This window comes from Xenia sp. Carnegie-2017, unplaced genomic scaffold, assembly GCF_021976095.1.
Source record: "Xenia sp. Carnegie-2017 unplaced genomic scaffold, XeniaSp_v1 HiC_scaffold_6, whole genome shotgun sequence".
NCBI classification, from domain to species: Eukaryota; Metazoa; Cnidaria; class Anthozoa; order Malacalcyonacea; family Xeniidae; genus Xenia; species Xenia sp. Carnegie-2017.
This window is the reverse complement of record NW_025813526.1, coordinates 18,203,766-18,224,954: the sequence shown is the minus strand read 5'-3', so window position 1 is coordinate 18,224,954 and position 21,189 is coordinate 18,203,766. Positions and strand designations below refer to the sequence as shown.

The 21,189-nt window shown below is 32.9% G+C and overlaps 2 protein-coding genes and 1 long non-coding RNA gene across 4 annotated transcripts; 2 read left to right on the top strand and 1 right to left on the bottom strand.

Moving 5' to 3' along the window:
* Positions 1-3: 3 nt before the first annotated feature.
* On the bottom strand, positions 4-9,077 carry LOC124457228 (metalloreductase STEAP4-like). Its single transcript, XM_047007509.1, has 8 exons — positions 8,895-9,077; positions 8,702-8,784; positions 6,180-6,468; positions 5,556-5,757; positions 5,330-5,339; positions 4,138-4,414; positions 3,589-3,771; positions 4-884 (listed from the first exon to the last, which is right to left on the bottom strand). Exons 3-8 carry the CDS (start codon positions 6,457-6,459, stop codon positions 799-801), a joined length of 1,038 nt encoding a protein of 345 aa, XP_046863465.1. The 5' UTR covers positions 6,460-6,468; positions 8,702-8,784; positions 8,895-9,077; the 3' UTR covers positions 4-798.
* A 2,588-nt stretch (positions 9,078-11,665) lies between these two features.
* Positions 11,666-12,404, top strand: LOC124457786. Its single transcript, XR_006952796.1, has 2 exons — positions 11,666-12,018; positions 12,074-12,404. It is a non-coding gene; the product is annotated as an uncharacterized LOC124457786 (long non-coding RNA).
* Positions 12,405-13,704: 1,300 nt separating this feature from the next.
* On the top strand, positions 13,705-19,359 carry LOC124458207 (angiopoietin-related protein 7-like). 2 transcript variants are annotated; one of them, XM_047008262.1, is made up of 5 exons: positions 13,705-13,937; positions 14,249-14,472; positions 14,964-14,994; positions 15,141-15,518; positions 18,866-19,359. In XM_047008262.1, the coding sequence occupies exons 1-5, from the start codon at positions 13,832-13,834 to the stop codon at positions 19,117-19,119; spliced, it is 993 nt and encodes a 330-aa protein (XP_046864218.1). In that variant the 5' UTR covers positions 13,705-13,831; the 3' UTR covers positions 19,120-19,359. The 2 variants fall into 2 exon arrangements, with proteins under 2 accessions (XP_046864218.1, XP_046864220.1); XM_047008264.1 differs by having other exon boundaries at positions 13,844-13,930.
* The last annotated feature ends 1,830 nt before the right edge of the window (positions 19,360-21,189 follow it).

Below are 21,189 nucleotides of genomic sequence, written 5' to 3'. Positions count from 1 at the left end.
CTATTATTACAAAATTTGAGAAATGTTTAATAAGCAATAACATGCAACCAAAGCAAAATGGGTTGCTAATGACATTATATTTTAAAACTGTTTACGTTGAGAACAATTACCATAATATAATCATGAATTGTTAGTAGCTACTGAAGTAAATCAAGAGAATTAGAACAGAAATGCAAAACTTGCCCATCCTTTAGCACCGATTTTAGATGAGCGAGAAATCCAGGTATCACTTGCGTTTCTTGGAGGAGGGGCTTTTCGTAAAGAACCATCACATGGTACTGCGTACAAATAACCCCCAGGACCAAAAAAGAGGAACTTGAAATGTTGCCAAACGTTTGTGCCAATCTTTTTTGCGCGGTCTAACCATCTGTCAGACCTGTCCTTTGGTTCGTACGTTGTAAAGATGGAACCCTCTGGTTGGACGGCATACAGGTTGCAATGTGGACCAAAAAAGAGAAATTTGAAGTCAGCCCAACCATTATTGCCAATTATAGTTGCACGAGTGCTCCAGCTGTCAAGTGCATTTTTAGGTGGAGAACCTTTCAAAAACTTGCCATCTTTACGAACTGCATACAAGTCACTGCCAGGACCAAAAAAGAGAAATTTGAAGTCAGCCCAACCATTATTGCCAATTTAGTTGCACGATCACTCCAGCTGTCACGTGCATTTTAGGTGGAGAACCTTTCAAAATGTCCCATCTTTACGAACTGCATACAAGTCACCATCTGGTCCGAGAAAAGGAACTTGAAGCCAGCCCAACCGTTATTGCCTATTTTTTGTGCACGATTTATCCATTTTTCACTCTTCAGGTGGCGGTGAACGCTTGTAAAAGGAGCCAGTCTTTTTAACTGCATACAATCCATTTGTGAAAGTAATTGAACAACCTGTAGGGAAGGAAGATACTTGAAAAAAATGCATTTTCTCACGTTATTCGTACAAAATAACAAGGATGTTCCTTATAACTTTGTTTTTGACAAGAAATTACTATTTGCTTCACAGCCTTTAATTAAAGGAATGACTATTTTTAGGGTGATTTAAAATTGTAGCGAGAGACTTGCCGAGCGGAAATCGAATTCGTGTGATAAAAATTAATGCGTAACATAAAGTTCTGATTAGAGCCATAGAAATAGACCAAAAAAAAACGAATTGTAAAGTTAAATTTATTGTGACGTTTCGTCTTTACTCAAGACATCTTCAGACAAATAATAAATAGGATGTTAAGACAAGATATTATATTTACAAAAAGGTGTTAAATTACTACTAAAGGAAGCAGTGTCGAATGGATACATGATAAGGAAGTTAGGAAGTAAAATAAAGAGAAATTAAAAGAGGTTAAGTGGAATGGAGTTTCCTTGCACATTAAGTGAAGGCTTGTATTTATTGATTAGAAGGCTTTCATGAATGGAGAGTTCATAAGTATCGTTGGAAGAGGAGATTATTTTAAAGTCGTCTAAGTTGGGGGTGTGTCCAGGGTGGGAAACTTGGTTGCCTGTAAGGGGGGATATTCCCAAGTGCTCCGAAAATCTGGTGTGTAGATGACGTGTGGTTTGACCCACATACGAGGCGTTGCAGCTTCGACACTTGAATAAATAGACTACGCCAGATCTCAGAGGTTTGGGAATTTTGTCCTTAAAGGGGAAGAAAGAAGAGATACGTTGAGAAGGGCGGAAAACAAATTCAATGGATATATGTGGGAAGGCTGCAGCACAAAGGCTATTGATTTGTGTGCGAATTTGAAGGGAGTGTATGCCGGTGAAAGGAAGACAAAAATAGATGGGCATTTTGTGAGCAGTCAAGACAGGTGGTTTGGAGGTGTTAAGTTAAGGAAGGACGTGATTTGGTCAATGCGTGAAGGAAAACCGTTTTGGTGAGTGACTTTCTGGTAAATCTGAGTTGTGTATGAAAATTTTCGTAAGTAGAGCAAAGATTGAAGATGCGGTGAAGTAAGCAGGAGACTAATGAAAGTTTGTAGGCAAGTGGGATGAAGCTGTGGATGTTAGTGAAAAGGCCAGTGAAAGTAGGTTTGCGGTAGACGGAAGTGGTGAATTTTCCATTGGTACGAGAGATATAAATGTCAAGAAATGAGAGCTTTCTGTTTTGTTCGACTTCAGCTATGAATGTGATGTTAGGGTGTTGTCGGTTCAGATAGTCATATTTTAGGGTGAAATATGTAAAAATATGCAATATAACTAGAAGTTACTATCGCAAGACAAAGGGTTACTCCAACCTCTCCCCCTCGTCGCAAAAATTGCCAGGTACAGTGGGACGCACTTAGGTCCACGACGTTGTGCACATCCTACTAAGGATTTTGTGTTGCACACGTAAATTCAAAAAGACACACGTAAAGTCAAAAAAGTTTGGCACAGTAAAGAGAACGACACAATAAAAAGACGTATTGAGATAGTTATCGTATATTCAAACCTAAAGAAAAAGGACAAAAAATGTAGTAACGACACGAAAAAATAGCAACATATATCAGCCGGAAGGACTTTTTCAAGTCATGTCAAGACTAGTGTAGTGTTACGCCTCAGCATTATAGCAATAAAAAATCATTTGTTACCAGTATCGTCACATTTTTGGTAGGAGTTGGTATCAGCGATTGCCGAATCGGGTGGCCTGATCCATTAATGCTGTGTCTTTGATGGAAATGCCTTAAGATCAAATCTCGAAGACACAGCTAGTCTCAAAAAAGCTAGACACTTATGTGAAATGTTGTTCAATCCACCGATTATAAAATCTACAGCTTTATGAATTGTATGCAACTATGTTTTAGCTGAAGGGTTTGCACTTTGTGCGAGATGACCTCGAGTAATTCCATTTATTTCCTGCTGGACCTGCTCAAAAGCTTTATTGTCATTTTGACGTTTTTTCCATCTCACACAAATTTAATGTGTGCCTTTGGCCTTGCATTTTTTGCACCAATGATCATAATGAACAAAGGAAAATCAAAACAATTGAAATAAAAATGCTTAAGAGGCTATAGAAAATCTTTCAAATGCGCATCCACTATCCATAAAATGATAAGAGTAATAAGATTACCTCAGTGCGGTCAGGTCAACTGCTCGGAACAGTTACTATATCAAAGTGTAACCAGAACGTTAATTGGTGGTGGTGTGCATATTCATTTATCCCGCTGTGCTCTACTGATTTCTTTTGAAAGTGATTTGAATTTCAAAAGAAATCAGTAGGGCACAACTAAATATATGAATATACACACTCCAATTAACGTTCTAGTTACGCCTCTGATTATAATTTCAAGATTTTATCCAATTTGTTATGTTGCCTATTGTCCAATTGTGTTTATCATTCTGTTTGACAAGTTGCCTTATTTTGATGTATTCACTTGTGCATAAGAATAAACAGTCAGCAACTCAGAGAAGGAGTAGAGATAACAAACTCCATTCTTTAGAGTAATGAACTCCAGTCTTCTTATAATATTTTACTAAGTAAATGTTTGTTGTGCTAAGTTGCCTGGCAACTCATAGCAAAGTCTCAAACTTCTTTTTCTTGGACCTGCTTGGTTTTATTTAGCTATATTTAGAATCGCTGGAAATGACTAAAGAAGAAAAATTATGCAAACAACTCTACCTCCATTATCTAGGAGATCCAAATGATATTTTGCTGTTGTAATAATGTAGATCAGTGACATCTCACCAATGAGAAAAAGCAGAAAGTGTTTTGAAGCCATCTTCATTGTCAGTTTATCTGAAAGTTGTTTACGAGATTTCATCCAAATGTCAAGCCATTTTGGAAAACGACGATATTTGGTACCTTGGAAAAGAAAATTCCACGTGGGAACAAATTCATTTGTGTTTAAAGAATAGAAACAGTAAATCTTAAATTCATGGAGTTAATACTAAACTGTTTTCAGTTTGTGCATCTGTTTTCGATGCAGTGAAAAACAGTAGTTGAACCACAAAATAAAAGACATGAATGTTTGCAATATTGCCAGACAAAAATACGCCAGAAAATGGAGATTTATGCAAAAATCAAAAATATAATCCGTAGTTAATGATAAAAATGATCATCTTTCAATCAAATGTAAAACTTATTCTGTTAAGTTTGTAGCAAAGGGTAGTGACTACTGCTTTGTTTACGGCAATATGTAAATACAAAATCATTCAAGTCAAGTCTTACCGTATACCAAATGTACAATGGCGGCAATGCATCCTGGGAGATAAACCATTTCCAAAAGTCCAATTACAGTGAAGGCATTAATAATACTGATCTCTCTTAGAGGAAAAATAGTAAACGGAACCTTTCGAATTAGATACGCAAGGATGAAGAATAACCACATAACGAAGTACAAAAATCCCAAAAATAGCTCCATTGGCTTTTTCTCGATAGCTTTGGCGCCCTTTAGTGAGCCTTGATGAAGGGGTGTAAAGTGCACTCTTCCAGATATTTGCATAATCTAGAGAAAGAAAACATTTTGCTTTGAGTCATATATGATTTGAATGATATTCCACATTGACTTCATATGAAATGGACTATTCTTAAATGCTTCATGAACATTTTAATTTTGATGGAAAAATAACTTTCTGATTATCAGAATTAAATTGTCATTAACTAAAATGTGAAATTGTCGAAAGGCTTTGGTAAATGCAAAAAATCATTACAAAAAATCAATGTTTTTACAAAAATGGCAGGAAGCCAAAGCATTTGTTGAGCGACAATGGCGGACCGGAGGCTTTGTCAAGGATCTGTATAAGAGTCTGAATGCATTTAATTTACCTTTTAAAAAAATTTGTTAAATCATGCTAAATTGACAATTGACCAGAGATAGTGCATGGTAATTTTCTTAGTAAATATTAAACTAATACAATTCTTTTCTCAGTTGACCACCCCTAAAATTTAACATTCTAAACACGTTAAGTTCCTCAAAAAGATTATTTATTTTTGTCAAGGAAGGTCTTCTTTTCAGGACACTTGTCCTGGATTGAGGAAATGGCACATATGCCATGTTATTCGTGATGGTCATTTTACACAAGGTTACATCAAGGAAATTAAGTGCAAACAAACTGTTAAACAGGTCCTTTACTAGTTTGACAAGATAACTGCATATCACAATTTATTAGATTTGACCAAGGAGGGTTTTAGATCAGTGTTAGCAATGCAATCGTATATACGAACTCACATATCATTTTTCTATTCTCGACCTCATAAAGCATTACAATTACGTATGAATGATTTGAATCTTTACAGCAAAAAGTGGCAGCTTTATGTAGCAGACATTTGGACTGGATAATATATAATATGATCGCGAAATTATTTATGACCTTCAGCATTCATGGTGAATCTTGATGTCATTACTCTTGTCAACATGTACCGTACGAGTTCTATGATGTACTAATTAACTTTATTGCGAAACGAAAACATTCAAAGTTTGTAAAATGAATTATAATTTCGATGTTAAGTTAATGTGTAGTTTGGGGCCTGACTATAAAGGATCTTATTTCGCATAATCGCTCAAAGGATAGTGATCACAAAATCGAAAATGTAAAATAAAGCAACTTGCTAAAATTGAAAATGATAAATTTAAACGTTCATCCGACCTTTTCTTTGCTTCCGCATTATCTCCGCAAATGTAAACAGTCCGACTTCCTCCATAAATATCTAGTTCCAATGCCCATGCAGATATCACATTGAAGTCTTTCACAACGTGAGCTTTAGGTAGTAGACTTGATAAGTCCTCAGCATTAGATAGCTCGTTGAAAGAGGTCTGGGTTCGATTGCTAACGTGAACAACAATCTTTCCTTTAAAAGACAAAAAATAAGAATTGGCAATTTCAATAAGATATATAGTTTATCTTTAAGCAACTGATACAATTACGTAGTGAATAACTTTTTTGTACAAGGTATTAGTTGAAGAGATTTATATATCGCCTTAAAATGTAAAAAATATGTTTAAGTACGTCTTTATATGTCGATCTGCTCATCTCGAAAATATGTTTTAATTTAGCCGATTTTATTGTCAGTATTGAAAATCAAAGTGTTACAAATACGCTTTAGACAGTCTAACTTAAATTGACAGTTAAGGAAGGCTGTTACAAGACATGAACATTTAAGGGTTTCTAGGTAAATCTATGTTTAGGCTCATTATTCAAATATCCTGAAAACAGCAATTCATCTAAAGTTTTCATTTCTTAGTTGAAAAAAAAACCCAACTAAACACAAACCATTTAGTTGGCTCCCCAATGATGTCAATAAACTGTCATATCCATGTAAAGAAATGGCAAGAAAAATGATGTCAGAGTGTTCCAAAGCATCGTTCAAGGATACAATATTAAACGGTATTCCCATAACGACGTGATATCCAGCCGTTGAGAGTCGTTTTGTTAATGCACGACAAAAGTCTCCTGTACCCAAAACAGTCAATTTCTCTCGTGGCTTCCTTTCTGGCAGTAAGTTTGTTGCCATTTCAATATCTTCTTTAGAAACGAATCTTACAATTTCCATGTTTGATGTCTATTTGAAAAAATTAAACAATCACTATAGTTCAACTGTGTAACAATATACATCCTTCGTTAATCATAAGTCTTAAGATTTATTTACAATGAGCCTATGAAAGACACAGTAAGGCAATCTCGTTTTACCTTAAAAAATAGATAATTTGTTGCATCTGCAGTTTGTGACAATATGATTTTCAGTCCATGACTGTACAACAATTTTCATGCACGGTATTTATGGCGAAAGCGATCTTTAAATGTTTTACTTTTGTCATGGGGATGTGAATAAGGCCTGTTTTATACGTCCTACTTTACATGCGTCGAATGCATTAGCGACAAAGGAAAATGAGATAAAATTCCTCATTATCTTTTGTTTTGAATGCATTCGACTCATGTAAAATGCGACGTAAAAAACAGGCTTAACACGGTCAATAGAAAAGTAGGCTAAATCCTCAATTCTATACGAAAGACAAGATATTGAAACCCTTGAGCAATGGCTAATAATATAGCCATCAAAATGTCGCCATTTAGGGCATTCATAAGAGAAACAAATTGAGGATGTACAAAATTAGAAACAGGAACAGCGTCAAGGGGGGGAGGGGGGGTTCCATCGATTAGGTATTTGCCAACATTAACATATTTTAGCATCATTTAATATGGAAAGCAGTTCTTGCCAAAAGGGTATTGAGTTTGAAAGAGGGTACCGAGTCGCAAATTTCCTACAGAGAATCACGTGCAGCATGGTCGAGTTTTGAAAGATTAATAATACTGTTCCGAGAAATTTGTTTCTGGATAATACATTGAATTTGCCTTTTCATATAGCAGGTCTTAATATTGGCACTTTAGTCCACAATGAGGATTAGGCGTGCATGTCTTATTGACCACTATAGTCATTTTACCCCCAAAACAATCGAGATTGCTTGTAGTAAATAAAGTGTATGATAAAGTAATAAAGAGTATAATTAATGGTCCAAGACAATTCACTGAAGCTTGGCATTTTGTTTGGATTAACTCATGTAATAAAAGTTGGTTTATGATCGTTACATAAGAATAAACATGTTTATTTCTTGTTCAACATGATGCAGTTTGATAACTTTAAATATAGTTTTTGCACATTTATAATGTTATGAAGACAAGATAACACATAGGTATAAAAATATGAATGTAATTCACATGTGTATAGATGTTGCCATGAACAATAGACATCATATGTCCAAGAGATAATGTTGTTTGAACAATAATTCAGACATGCATTAAACAAATTTTCATTATATTTGTATGCATGCAAGTTAATAAAACATTTAAATTAATCCAGGAAAGTATGTGTACAAGCAATTTATGTTTCTTAAGATGTTTAAGGATTGTTGAATCTGTAAACCAATCACAATGAATTTGTTCTATTGCAAAAAGATGAATAAGATGTCTGCAATTTTTAGGCAAGTTATAATAATTAACAAATGCAGAATTGTGTAGGAAAATATTTACATAATGTGCTAATAAGGAGTTGTTTCATGAACTTCACATGAATTAAATATACTATCTACTATCCAACTATCTACTATCTACTAATAGTTTTTAAGGTAAAATGTAAAATTAGCAATCAAACTAAGTTACTTGCCACACATACCAAATTCATCTGGGGGACAGGAAGATTAAGCAAAACAGACTATCATGACATTGATTTGCAACTTAGACGATACTGTTTGTTGATGTCATTAATCTGATAGAATTTATATACTCCTGGAGAACAGAAAGTAGCTTTAAAACTACCAACCAGTGTGCAATTCTTACAATATTTATAAATAATGCAGTCTAACCTTCACTGATATTATAATTTTTATTGAACAAGCTTTCTACAGCCTTGACTAGTTATAAAGGGATGAATAGAAATAAAGAAAAGATAGATATACTCAGGTTATACATAGTGTATTTCTTAAAAGAATACCAATTATTGGCTGCTTTGGTTAATCAAGTACAATATGACATTCTTTAGAGAAAAATATGAAATTCTTTTAAGACAACACAATAACTAACATGTATATTGTATCATATTACTTTATAACTAGTACTAACTTTTTTGTTCATAAATCTATAGTGTTACATATTATAACAATTATCAAAAAGCAACAGCGATTTGTGTTTAATGAGACAATCCAATAAAACAATATCCACCAATCATTGTATAAAAGTAAAAGTAACATAATCTATTATGATAAATGTCTCGTAAAATGAAATCTCGGATCTACATATACCTGATTTTCGTGCGTATACTAATGTTTCATGAAGGCGTCTTTGGACAACGATTTCAGTATCTTTGGCTTTATGTACGTCTTATCTATAAATGTTTTTACTCAAACCGTCAGGTATAAAGCGACTATTAACACGATGTAGGAACAAGTTAAGTATGACATTCTTGCTAAACAGGATGTTTAAAATTGAACTTACCTCTGAAATGATCAATTACCGCCCACAGCAGGTATTCAAACACTTTCAAAATCCTTATTCTCAAACCTTATTCTGAAATGAATTTAACATCATCCCCTGAAGAGTGAGAAATCACGAAACAGGCTTGTCGCGATGAAATTGTAGTTTTTGTGTATTTTCTTCTTCTTATCATAATTTACGCTCTGCTCTTAAGCATCGAGCACTGCACTTACGGAGATTCAAATAAACAAAAACTTCCTATTAAATAATTACGTTCAAAAACTTCCTATTAAATAATTGTTGACCAGTATGTAGTCGTATGTCAGTCGTATGTACTTGTATGTACTCGTATGTCGCTCGTATGTACTCGTATGTACTCGTAGATACTCGTATGTACTCGTGTGGTGTTTTATTCACGATGCTTGCTTGTGACACGTTATTCAACATAATTATATAGGGAGTTAATTGTGTTTTGAGTCAACGGGTCGTGTTTTTTGTTACCTTTTTCTAGTCATGTTTTGAAAAGTCTATTTATTTCCAAAGATTTTGCGTTTCTTGCAATCAATGTTTGATAGTAAACGCTTCGCTCAATGATTGCAAGTGATCAAAAATATATTGAACTTCCTGCTTAATTAAGGACTTTATAGTTTAGGGAATCTAGCGATGTAATAATAATAGCTAATCTTTATTGAGGATTCCAACATCATTAAAAAGTGGTTTACAGAGGGGTCCTCTAAAAGTAACTAAATCTGATATAACTATTTAAAAATAAAAAGAAAAAGAATACAAGGCGAAAATATGAAGATAAAACTACATCATTTGAAAATTAACATGCTAAAAACGAAACTAATTAAAATAGTGCTTTCTTGATACCACGCTTAAATTGGCTTAAGGTGGGCATATCTTTCATGGAAAGGGGTAAGGCATTCCAAACGTCCGCTGCAAAATTTATTGTTATCCAGTGCCCCCATCTTCTGTGTGCGAACGATTTGCGTATATTTCGCTTTGATCGTGTATTATAGTTATGATAGTTACTGTTAAAACAGCAGTGAAAAGTGTGCATAAAAAGGTTATTAACTGCCTTAAACATGAAAATAGCACGATGCTCGGCTCTCCGCCTATCTAGAGGTCTCCAATGGAGCCTTGAAAGTGTATCGCTCGCGGAAGCAGTAGGGTGAAGATCTAAAATGATTCGCGCAGCCTTATTGTGAAGGATCTGTAGCTCTGTCATAAGTGTAGTGTTGCCCCAGTCTCCCCATATTATATCGCCGTTGTCAAAAAGGGGCAGAACAAAAGAATTAAAGAAAGTTATCCTAGCGCTTAGTGGGAGACACGACTTGATGCGCCGCAAAAGGCCTATAAGCAATGTATAAGCAATGCAAATAGTTTTTTAGAAAAATAATACCAAATTGGACCTATTACCTGACTATATACATGAGTTGCCACTTCACCATCCACCCTGCTTTTGAATAATATTTTGACTTTTAGAAGTTACTTTTTTTATGAAAGAGTAAGAAATTTTGTTTTCATAATCGATGAATCAAGCTCATGCTTTGTTCTGCCTGACTGAATAAATAACAACAGGAAGTGTAATACAAGTCAATATTAGAGTCGTAATGATTCTATATATTTCTCAATATAACAACATTTTCACAGGATTATGTCACCGACGATTCTTTGCTTATTGTATATAACTTCTGCTTGATCTTTGTAAGCAGACAGACTCTTTACAGTTCACATGTAGCTAATGTATTACGTACATACGTACTACGATATGTATGTGCGCTTGTATTCATTGTCATAATGACCTAACACACATTAAAATTTCACCGTAAACATTCCATCAAAAAACAAAGAAATGAGCAAGCTTAACAACTTAACGACAAAATTTCCATAATCCCCGAGACTCCCGAAAATCCCAAAAATTTAAGACACAAAGTTTAGGTTTGCCACACTCAAAATTTGCTCTGAGTAAATCGACAGAACGAAATGAAAATTTAAGGAAAACAACATTGCGATATTTCCCGAAAAAGTAACGAACACACTAAACGGCCCTCCTCGTCATAACTTCTAAGTCCGACTATCTCCGAGGATAACAAAAGACAAACTGCGCATGCGCAGCGGCTATCCACAAAATCAAACAGACGCTCCGAAAGGTTCTACGTACTTTGTTGTGATTGTGCGCTCCCACTTAAACCGTAAAAATACCTGCCAGAAAAATGATACCGACAGACATCCAAGAATCGAGATTTCACCTCTATTTAGATCGGGCGAAGGACTGGGCAGAGGCATGCCAAGAATAGTGTGATGACACGCTGGAAGCAATTAGCGATAATATCATAACATAAATGCGAGAGACTCAAAAATACTTTCAATATAAGAGCGAAATTATATGCACCAGGCAAGTTTCAAGAACGAATTTGGTGAATTGGTTTAGTTCGTATGCCTGAACTTGTGTTATTGCCAACCATTAATTATTTATAACTAAGAACCATTATCGTCAAGGGACTTTCTGTATGCAGAATAATCTTACATCAATTTTTCAACAGGTACATGTTCTTTAGAAAGTACCTGCTTCAAAAATAATACATGTGAAAACGAATGAAGAAAAATACTAACAAAGCGTCCTTAACAAAAATATTAGCTTGTAAAGAAATGGGACACACCACCTAACATTTATGCGCAGACTATGCCCATCATCATTTACTTTAAAAATGTGCATCTGTTATGATTTTTGAAAGAAATTTATTAAACAAATTCTTAAGAACATATCAATTTTTTAACAGGTGCATGTCCTTTAGTCAAACATTTATCATCGTACAGGGAAAGCTTATACCGAAATTGTAAACAACATCGTGTGTTCAAAGCTTTCGGGAAAGTTGATACCACGAATTGATACACAAAGAAAGATTGACTTTATGGAAGTGCTAAGTCAATATAGCATGGCCAATGATTTGCTGACACTCTCTATTCTTTGTAAGATTCGATGAATTCTATTCATGACATGGATATTGTAAGAAATAAAAGACAAATTCGTACATGGCAATTTGTAAATTTATAGTACATGACCAGAGCTTGGCTATGTGAACTCTTTAAAGTCACAATCACAACGTAAACACATCCAGCTTAAAATGAAATGAAAGAGGTAAGGGCAAAGAAGAAAATCCCTGAACTTTTACATCGGTTATATATTCAAACAGACCTCTTTGTAGTGGTCATGACTAATCAAATGAAAGCAAGAATGAAGAATTGTAACGGCCTTCTGGACAGACTACAGTCAACAAAAGCAAAAACAGTCTTCTCAGGACTCTACTAACCAGGACAATCTGCATATACGAACATGTAATAAGTTTTCTTAATAAATGTGAGGGAGATTAATAGAGTTACAGATTAATATAAAGTTTCACATTAACAGATTAACATAAAAGGTCTTTTGTTCAATTAAATAGAAAATAAATTATTGCTTATAATCCAAGACGGAATTATTCCATATAATACTAATTAACATTAAATATTATTTTTAAAAAATCATTATGGTATTTGGGTTTTTAGACGATTTAAAATTTCAAAATTTAACAGTGTTTTCACGCTGCTTATAGGAATTTTTCAACATTTCTGTCGTGATGAACTTAATTTTGACAACAAATCGTAATGTTATCGATTTGTTTTAAAGTGTCATCTAGACGTTCTCCTAAAATAAGGATGTCCATTTTTTCCGTAAAAACAGCTGCTCTATTTCTTTACTCTAAGTGGAATTCGATAAAATTGACGCAAACGTTGGTTGATTTCAAAAGAAGTATATTTCTTTTCTTCTACTTGAATTTGAAATTAATGATGAGCACTTGTCAAATCAATGGTGCTAAAAACATTATACTGAACAATTTTATTTACTCTAGTCAAAAATTATCCATTCACTTGTGTGAACCTGTTATTACTTTGTAAATTATTGATCACCATTTTTGTGCATGTTGTTCTTAGTCACAACTTCTAGAGCTCTCTTATTTGACTCACTTGGCTCAATTATACTTTCATTGACAAGCTGTTGTATTTCAAATGTAATAGAATATAGTTTCAAGACTATATCTCCTAGATTTAAGAGATATTTAGTAGAAAATCGGTTAAGTATTAACACAAGACAAATGCGTTCAAAGCTGTTTCAGCATAGAGTTTTACAGCAAAGAAAACACAGCCATAATGGATGGTCAAACTCTCGTCCTCATTTTTCCATGTTTGTCCTAGAATAGCATGAGTACATAAATCAGGAAGAATTTTTAGCGTTACCAAACTATATGACCACCATTTCAAAGTTGCACCTTCCTTAAAAAAACTTTTCATGTTTTCAAAATTGCACCTTTTCTTTGCACATTTGTGGAAAAACTAGATATTGCCATTTATGTTTGCCTTGAGTCAATTACACTGCAATTGAGAGTTGTTTGATAAAATCTAGATGTATAAGACATTGAGATATTTTTTAAGTTGATATAATGGTGATTTTGCAATACAAATTTTAAGAAGAAAGCTTCTGATGTATGGCAAACATAGACAAGTTCAAGGACCTGCGACCAAAGTTGTAAATGTTTGGTCGTGCAAACCGAAGGAATGCAAGGAAAAACAATAATAAATTTTGTAGCGAAAAAAGGCCACTATTTTGGCAGCTTGAAGGAATTAAAAGATGTCTAAATGACTCTTCTCAAAAAATCGTGGATAATAAATAGTTAATGCTGTCCAGGTGGCTTTATAAAATATTAACGTCGTATAATAAAACGAAGACCTAATAAGGAAATAGCTTACAAAATATTTATATAGTCGTACCTCATAAGTTGCCATACACAAGACTAGTTTAAAGCCTAAGCATTGTCTCAAGATAATCATTGATATTAATTGCAAATCAATTTGTGACAAAAAAATTACGAACAGCTTAAATTTCTTGGAATTTTCCTATTAATCTTTTCTGAAAGATGGTTGTGTATATCTTTGCCCTTTTTCTGATAATTCCTGCTTGCAACACCTCGAATGACATTTGCCAACGTTCACAAAGTGTCTTCATGAAAACAAAAGTTAGTGGTATGTTTATAACATAAAAGATAACTAAGACTTAAATCGATTTACTTGGTTTATTTTAAGACAAGTCTTACAATGATGTTGCTATAATTTGTTTCGTCACATTTATTATTCTGACTGTATTTAAATGTCGTGACGAAATGTATTATTTCAAATTGTATAACAATTCTCACTGCTAAAATAAGCAAAAACTAAAAATATAAGTACTAACTGCTGTAAGTTTGATATTTGTTTTAATAAATAAATTACAATAAATTGGAAACTGACTTAATAATGACTAAATGTTGTATATTTTGTTCAACTATCATTAAAAGGCTATACTGTTGCAGAAAAAGATATAATTTCAAGTATTGTCGTCGGCAGTCTCATTGAATGCTCTATGAATTGTCTTCAACAAAAACAGTGTGTTGGCTTTAGCTATCTAATCGATGCAAAAGAACATGAGATAAACTGCCAAACCAGCAAGATGACAATAAATACTAGTGAAAGAAAACTGTCCTTAAAAGGAAAATGGACTTTTTATCAAATTCCTAAGACGGTATGTTTTCAATAAATACCACTATCTTATCGATCTTAATGTAATGAATAAAGCATATAACACGTCGTCAAGTATCTAGAAAACAGACGTTCTAAGAACATGCATAACTCAACAACTATTTAAAAGGCAGACAGTTTTTTCTAAATTTAATGATGCTAATAGTTCATTGACCAAATTTTCTTAGCAAGCTTTTGTTTTTCTATTTTTTCTCTCCAAAGCTAGCTCTTTGAGAACATACTTTTCCCTTTGTGCATCATAGTAATACATGTCAAACATATAAAAACGACACTTAATAAAAGGGCAAATATTAATCTCCTACGCTTTTTCAATTCATCAGTCCACTCCCGTTCTTCTTTTTTTAATATTGATTGAAAGGCACAATTGTCATTTAAGCAAAATTTTGTCTAAAAATTGTGGACTTAGGATAGTTAAATATTTTTCAGCTAAATACATTAGAATAATGTTCTTAATGCGATATTTTCTAATTACAGACCTACGGACTTCTTGGAGAGGATAAGAAAGGTTGTATGACTAATTCTTCTTTTCTAATACTATTTTGGAAGTAATAAGAACTAAACTTCAGTGTAAGAGACAAAAATAGAAACAGTATCTTCCTGGTCAAAGATAACCTTAGGAAATTGAGTTTTACCATTTTCTGTTAAACTTAGCAACAGACTGTGCTGAGGTACAAAAAAATGGGAAGAACGAAAGTGGAGTTTATCAAATTGATCCAGATGGCCAAGGATGTTTCAATGTCTACTGTGACATGGCGTCACGTGATGGTGGTTGGACTGTGTTTCAAAGACGACTAGATGGAAGTGTTGATTTTTATCGAGGCTGGAAGGACTATAAAGAAGGATTTGGTAATCTCAGTTCTGAATTTTGGCTAGGATTGGATAAAATAAATAGACTAACATCTGCAAAACGAAATAAGCTTCGTATTGAAATGGGAGACACATCAGGAAACAAAAGATATGCTGAATATGATTATTTTATGGTAAAGAATGAGAGCTCTTTGTTTGAATTAAATCTTGGAACATACTCAGGTATGAAAATATGTAAACATATAGCATTTGATAGCAGTGACTTAAAAAGGTTTCTTAGCATTAAAAATATGTAAACTAAGCAGAATTTCTACAGTTCAAGGAGCACATTGGCAGCATTTCCTTCAACATTAAGTAAAGTCCTACGCATTTTAACCACAAAAGACAAATCATGCCTAATTTTAAAACTAATTCACCTCATCCTTAATAAGACAAAGGGAGACCTTGATTTTCAAAAAACATATAACGCATCATACATTTTCCACTTCTGACTCGCTGCTTCGTGCATTTAAGAAAAAATTAACTTATATCTTCATATATTTCTAAGTCTGACAAAGTGCAACTTATTTTGTTTCTTCAAATAATTCAACGATACCAAATTCTTAAATATTTGAAAAATTGAAAAAATTCCTGCACTAGTCTTTTAACATAAGCAAGAACCGGGATATTTACATTTCTATTCTTACAAAAAATATTAACTTCGATGTTTCATAATAACATTACAACTCATTTATCGTCGTTTTTCCTGCTAAATACTTACCATGCATACAGAAAATGATCACCTCCATGGGTGTCAAAACGTCAATCAATATTTTTGTAAATCATGATTAATGATAATTAATTAAACCAATTTTGTATTTGTATTACCAAATGGTTACGAAAATACTTACCTAAAGATGAAGTCATCATTGATAAGATTTTTTATATGCGTCTCACGTTAATTTTTGATTCCAGAAATAGAGAAGAACGTTGTTACCAGATTTTATTTTCATAACATTTTAAGAAGTTTATGTGTTTAAATAATTTGGTCAATGCTATTTACTTAGAACTTCACCTTGTTGTATTAATTGCCTTTAAACAAAAGGCACATTTTATAATTGAAATGCCACAACTATTTGTTTACGTTAAAAGTATTCAATGTTTTCACCTATTTAGCGTGAGATATTACATAATTTGTATCTAACACCAATGCACATAACAGTGAAACTTACACCAAAGCTCTTCACATAGTTAACAAAAAGCATAGAAAATTGTAAATTAAGTACATTAACTAAGTAAATTCAACGACACTGATGCTACTAATTCACAACTATGATCAAAACCTGTTTTGTTGTTTGACTTTAAAAAAATGCACGAAAAAAATTGCTATTGGAGAGGCGCATCTGACTTGGCTACAAAAATATATCTTAATTTTTTGACAATCGTGAACAAATCTCAGAGTAATCTTTTAGCGGCTTTAATTTTGAAAAAAGTAAATTGGTCTTCTTATCAATGTCGTGGTGTTGCAAGAATATTTATTGTTTGGAATAGCGACTGATTGAATAAGAAGACGAAAATACTTGCTGCTTATTCCGAAGAATAAACTGAAGCAAACTATTCACAAAGGTTTTCTGCTTCTTCTTCATTAAAGGTGCACGTTAAAATATCATATGATTAGCAATTTTTGATGAAGCAATCCCGTAATTAGTGTTACGCATTTTTTGGATAACGTTTCCCGCCGTCAAAGATTTCTTTGTTGCAAATGGAAACATTCTATGGAAAATCTTAAGCAAAGGCTGCTTGGAGAATCGGAGTACAAACAATGTAGAATTTCTATTTGTTTTCTTTAGAAATTCCAGGTGTTTTTCTGGATAGTGAAACAATTTTATTATGCCAATAAACCAAGTCAAACATGGCAGCAAAATTTGACAAATCTCCTATTCTGATAATTGTACTATAATATTTTCCCCCCATTCTACTTCCAAACATTAACAACAAGCTTACAAAAGCTTGCTTATTTAAAATCTAAAAGAATCTCCTCCATGCATTGTGTTCTCATTCCAACATTTTCTCGTATCACTATCTTATCCTTCATGAAGTAATTCATTCATTATAAGTAATAAATTTTATGTTTAAATCCAATTGTAAGCTAATATCATTATAGGGAAGATGTCATGCGTTGCTCTCAAAATTACTTTTTTATTTTTTGTTTTTTTCACGGCTGTAAATCTGCGTCCAATAATTTCGACCTTACGAAAAGAAATACGTTTTAGACAGTGAACATTAAATTTTGTCTGATAAACTTTTAGCTGGTGCATCTATGGTAAGGATTACTATTATATTTCAGGAAATACGATAACTTGAGAAACACATGCACCTAATGCATTTGAAGTTAGACGGATTTTAAAAGACATACGAGGTTTAAACTTTCAGTAGGATGAACTTGTAATGAGGTGACGTATGACAAAGTAAGGGTCTAGAATTTTGGACGGTCTGGTAGTGCAGCAATTAAACAATGTGCAAATGTTGAAAATTTAACCTGGACAACTTTGTTCGACTGTACAACCGATCTTTCTGCTTAAAATATTTGATTGGGTGAAGTTAAAATTTTTCTTAAGTGAACAATATATTTAGGGTAGTTTAATCTGTTGCTTGGGGGGAGGCAACCGCTGCATCCACTAGTAAATCTTTACATGCATTTAAATCACAATGTCATAGCAAAAAAGAGGCATTATTTTAAAATTATTCAGTTTCATTGATTTGTGTTGCAGTTTTTCATTCTTTAACGGGAATTATCCTATAACTGCCGCTGATCATGATAAAATTTAATGATCTTTCTGTCAACTTTAGCAAAACTTTTTTCATCAAAATATTTGCATGTAAACATCACATTAATTGCCACTGAATGTTATCTTAGCAGACAAACCAACAAAGATTCTCGGCGAATTCATTTTCTTTTAGCCAAGATTCAGAAAAGGAAAGGTTAAACTTTATGATATATTTCAAGTGATCTATATTTCAATCAATAACAAACTGCTTTTCTATACTTGTTACTGGCAATAAGACGCGCAACTCAATAGTAATAGCATACCAATGCATAGCTACAATTAAGGCAACTTGTACATGGACTAGTGTTGAACGATGCAATTTTGTTTACTTGTTTCTGTCAAAACTTATATCTATTGTAGAGCACCTTCTCTAGTAGCTTCCTCATTAATATATTTCTAATCCTGTTGGCAGTTATTTTGATTTCTCATCTATAACACAAGTCATAATTCAAAAATTGTAAGCATACTTTTACTGGTGCATTTGCGCTAAGAACTATTATTGATATTTAGGAAATGCTGGGAATGCATTAACACTGAAGCATAACTACATGACTAGTTTTGAACGATGCAGTTACTTTTACTTGTTTGTTTTAAACTTTTATCTATTGTACAGCACCTTTTCCAGTAGCTTCTTCATTAATATATTTCTATACCTGTTGGAAGTTATTTCCACTTCTTATTTATAGCACAAGTCATAATACAAAGACTGTAAACATACTTTTTACTGGTGCAGTTACATTGAGGACTATTATTGTTATTTAGGAAATGCTAAAAATTCATTAACACCCAAGCATAACTACATGAAGTTTACGACAAAAGATGCAGACCATGATAGTTGTGAAGGAAATTGTGCTATCAAATATAAAGGAGCTTGGTGGTATAATTGTTGTTATGATTCCAATCTTAACGGCTACTATTATCATGGCTTTCATGAGGGGTATAAAGGTGTGGTTTGGAGAAGTTGGAAAGGAATGAAGTACTCTCTAAAATCCACTGAAATGAAAATAAAACCATAATTTTTTCGATTTTCTGATGTAATTGTAAAATATTTACTCCACAAAATATATAAATTAAATGTCGCTCATTTTTGTGATACAATTTGTAGTTAAGTCTTCGCGAATAAATATACATACACACTTATTAATTAAAGATAGTGTCTAAAAAGTTGTTTGTAGAAGTCAAGGGTGTATTTACAGTTATAAATGAAGGTGTATTTATAAATCTAAATAATAGCATGTATATCAACTGTTTGAAAATGTCAGCAGCCTTTTTTGATCTGATTGCCTTGAGATTTATTAATTATTTACAATTTAGCATTTCGTAAATCAATATTGATCTGTTTTTTGGGTGATTTATGGTTTGTATACGTGTATTGCTGATTTATTTCTAATTATCTTTCGTCTGGGCATCATTAAGCCTGCTTGTTCATCTGCAAACTAATGAGTGATGGCCACCCTCCCATATCATTGTTGTTGAAAATGTAATTATCTTATTATATGACTGAAAAGAGCAACATATGCAGAGTTAGGCAACAATCAACTGAAGCGTATAAGTGATGTGAAACAAATAACTTTTCTATTATAAAGTAATATTATCCAATATTGGCTGGCGTAAAGGTTTTACCTCACAAAAATAGATGAGGAATAAATTCAGAAAACAGGTTTTGTTTTTTTTGTATAGCTATCATTATTTTTTTTAATCAAATCTCGTTGAACCAAAAACTTTTGAGCATGAAAAATCATCAGAAGCCCAAGGAATTTTAACATCCACAGGCAAGTGCCTAATGAACTCATTGGATAATTCAGCACTGCTTTTCGTTTCAGTTCGGCTCCTTTTTCAATAATGCTATTAGTTATTATAGTTATTTAATGAGTCATAGTCAATCTGCTTTCTGTTGGAGCGGAGCATGCTTATTAAATACGTTAGGAAATTTACCTAACATTTCTGACCATGGAAAAAAAGACCTCTTAATGTTCGTTCAAAAGCTTTGCAAAGAAATTTTCTTCATTAATTTTTTTCGCATTTCTAAGTTCAGCATTATTTTTTCCGTTTTGTGATAATTTTGCATTTCCAAGTTTGCATTTCTCATTCGTTTTTTGATAATTTTGCAAATTCTCCTTGTTTTTAAAATGGCATGAAATTCAAATCTTCATACGACATTATTTCTTTATCTTGTAGATTAGTTTCTGAAAATGATGAAAAAATCCCACGATGAATTGCAGCATTCACCTATAATTTGAAAAATAAATTGTCGGCTGTGTGTCTTGAAATTTTTAGCTGAAATTTTTAGCATGTAGTGCTTGAAACAGTTGGACTACAACTTATTTTATATCAAATCATATCAAATTTTGTAGGCTATAGAGTTACGAGTTTAGATGAAAACTCATTAAGACAAACCCCTGTAAGAAAACATTTTTAAAGTTATTTTCGTACCTTTTATGAATTCTTTCAAGTGAACGGTGTAGATCATCTTTTTTAAGATTGAATTTAATAAAATATCTCATGAAAACCACAAAATTGATACCCGTTGTTCCTTTTTTGTTCTCTAATTACACTCATTTACAAGAAGTCTCTTAGCAATAAGTAGTTTATGCAAGAGGGCTTACTAATACTAAAGATAGCATCATGAGAAGTCCAAACATGTCTATTTTCAATTGTGCGTGTAGCTCACTTTACCATGCTTATCTAGCACATATTTCAAATGAACTGTTATGAGCAGTTTGTTCACCAGTATAACAGACAGCAAAATAGATAATGGAAAAGAAATTTCCACTTTGCCAAAGAAGGTCTATATTTGTAATTAGCAGCAATAGAGTAGTAAACTTTACTTGTCGCAACCTAGAAATATTTGAAAGACTACCTTTACCAGGAAAATTGAGGCTAAATTCAACAACGTTGTTCCCAGTCTTTCTACGTATGTTATAAACATTACCGAAACAAAAAATTTCAGTGTTTTTAAAGAAGCCGTAAAAAAAGAACACGAAATGAATTGCAAAAAATACTTCCAAAAAGACATAAATTTCTTCGACTAATTTATAGCCATAAAACAACAGGCAGTAACAAATGTGGCCGTTTTCGGCATTTTG

Bases quoted from the DNA above. Each gene is read 5' to 3' on its own strand.
- LOC124457228 (XM_047007509.1), bottom strand. From the start codon at position 6,459: ATGGAAATTGTAAGATTCGTTTCTAAAGAAGATATTGAAATGGCAACA. The intron at 3,772-4,137 runs GTAAGACTTGAC...TTCTTTTCCAAG, and splicing joins CATTGTACATTTGGTATACG to GTACCAAATATCGTCGTTTT. The intron at 885-3,588 runs GTAGAGTTGTTT...CCTTCCCTACAG, and splicing joins GGATCTCCTAGATAATGGAG to GTTGTTCAATTACTTTCACA.
- LOC124458207 (XM_047008262.1), top strand. From the start codon at position 13,832: ATGGTTGTGTATATCTTTGCCCTTTTTCTGATAATTCCTGCTTGCAAC. The intron at 13,938-14,248 runs GTATGTTTATAA...TATCATTAAAAG, and splicing joins CATGAAAACAAAAGTTAGTG to GCTATACTGTTGCAGAAAAA. The intron at 15,519-18,865 runs GTATGAAAATAT...ATTGTTATTTAG, and splicing joins AAATCTTGGAACATACTCAG to GAAATGCTAAAAATTCATTA.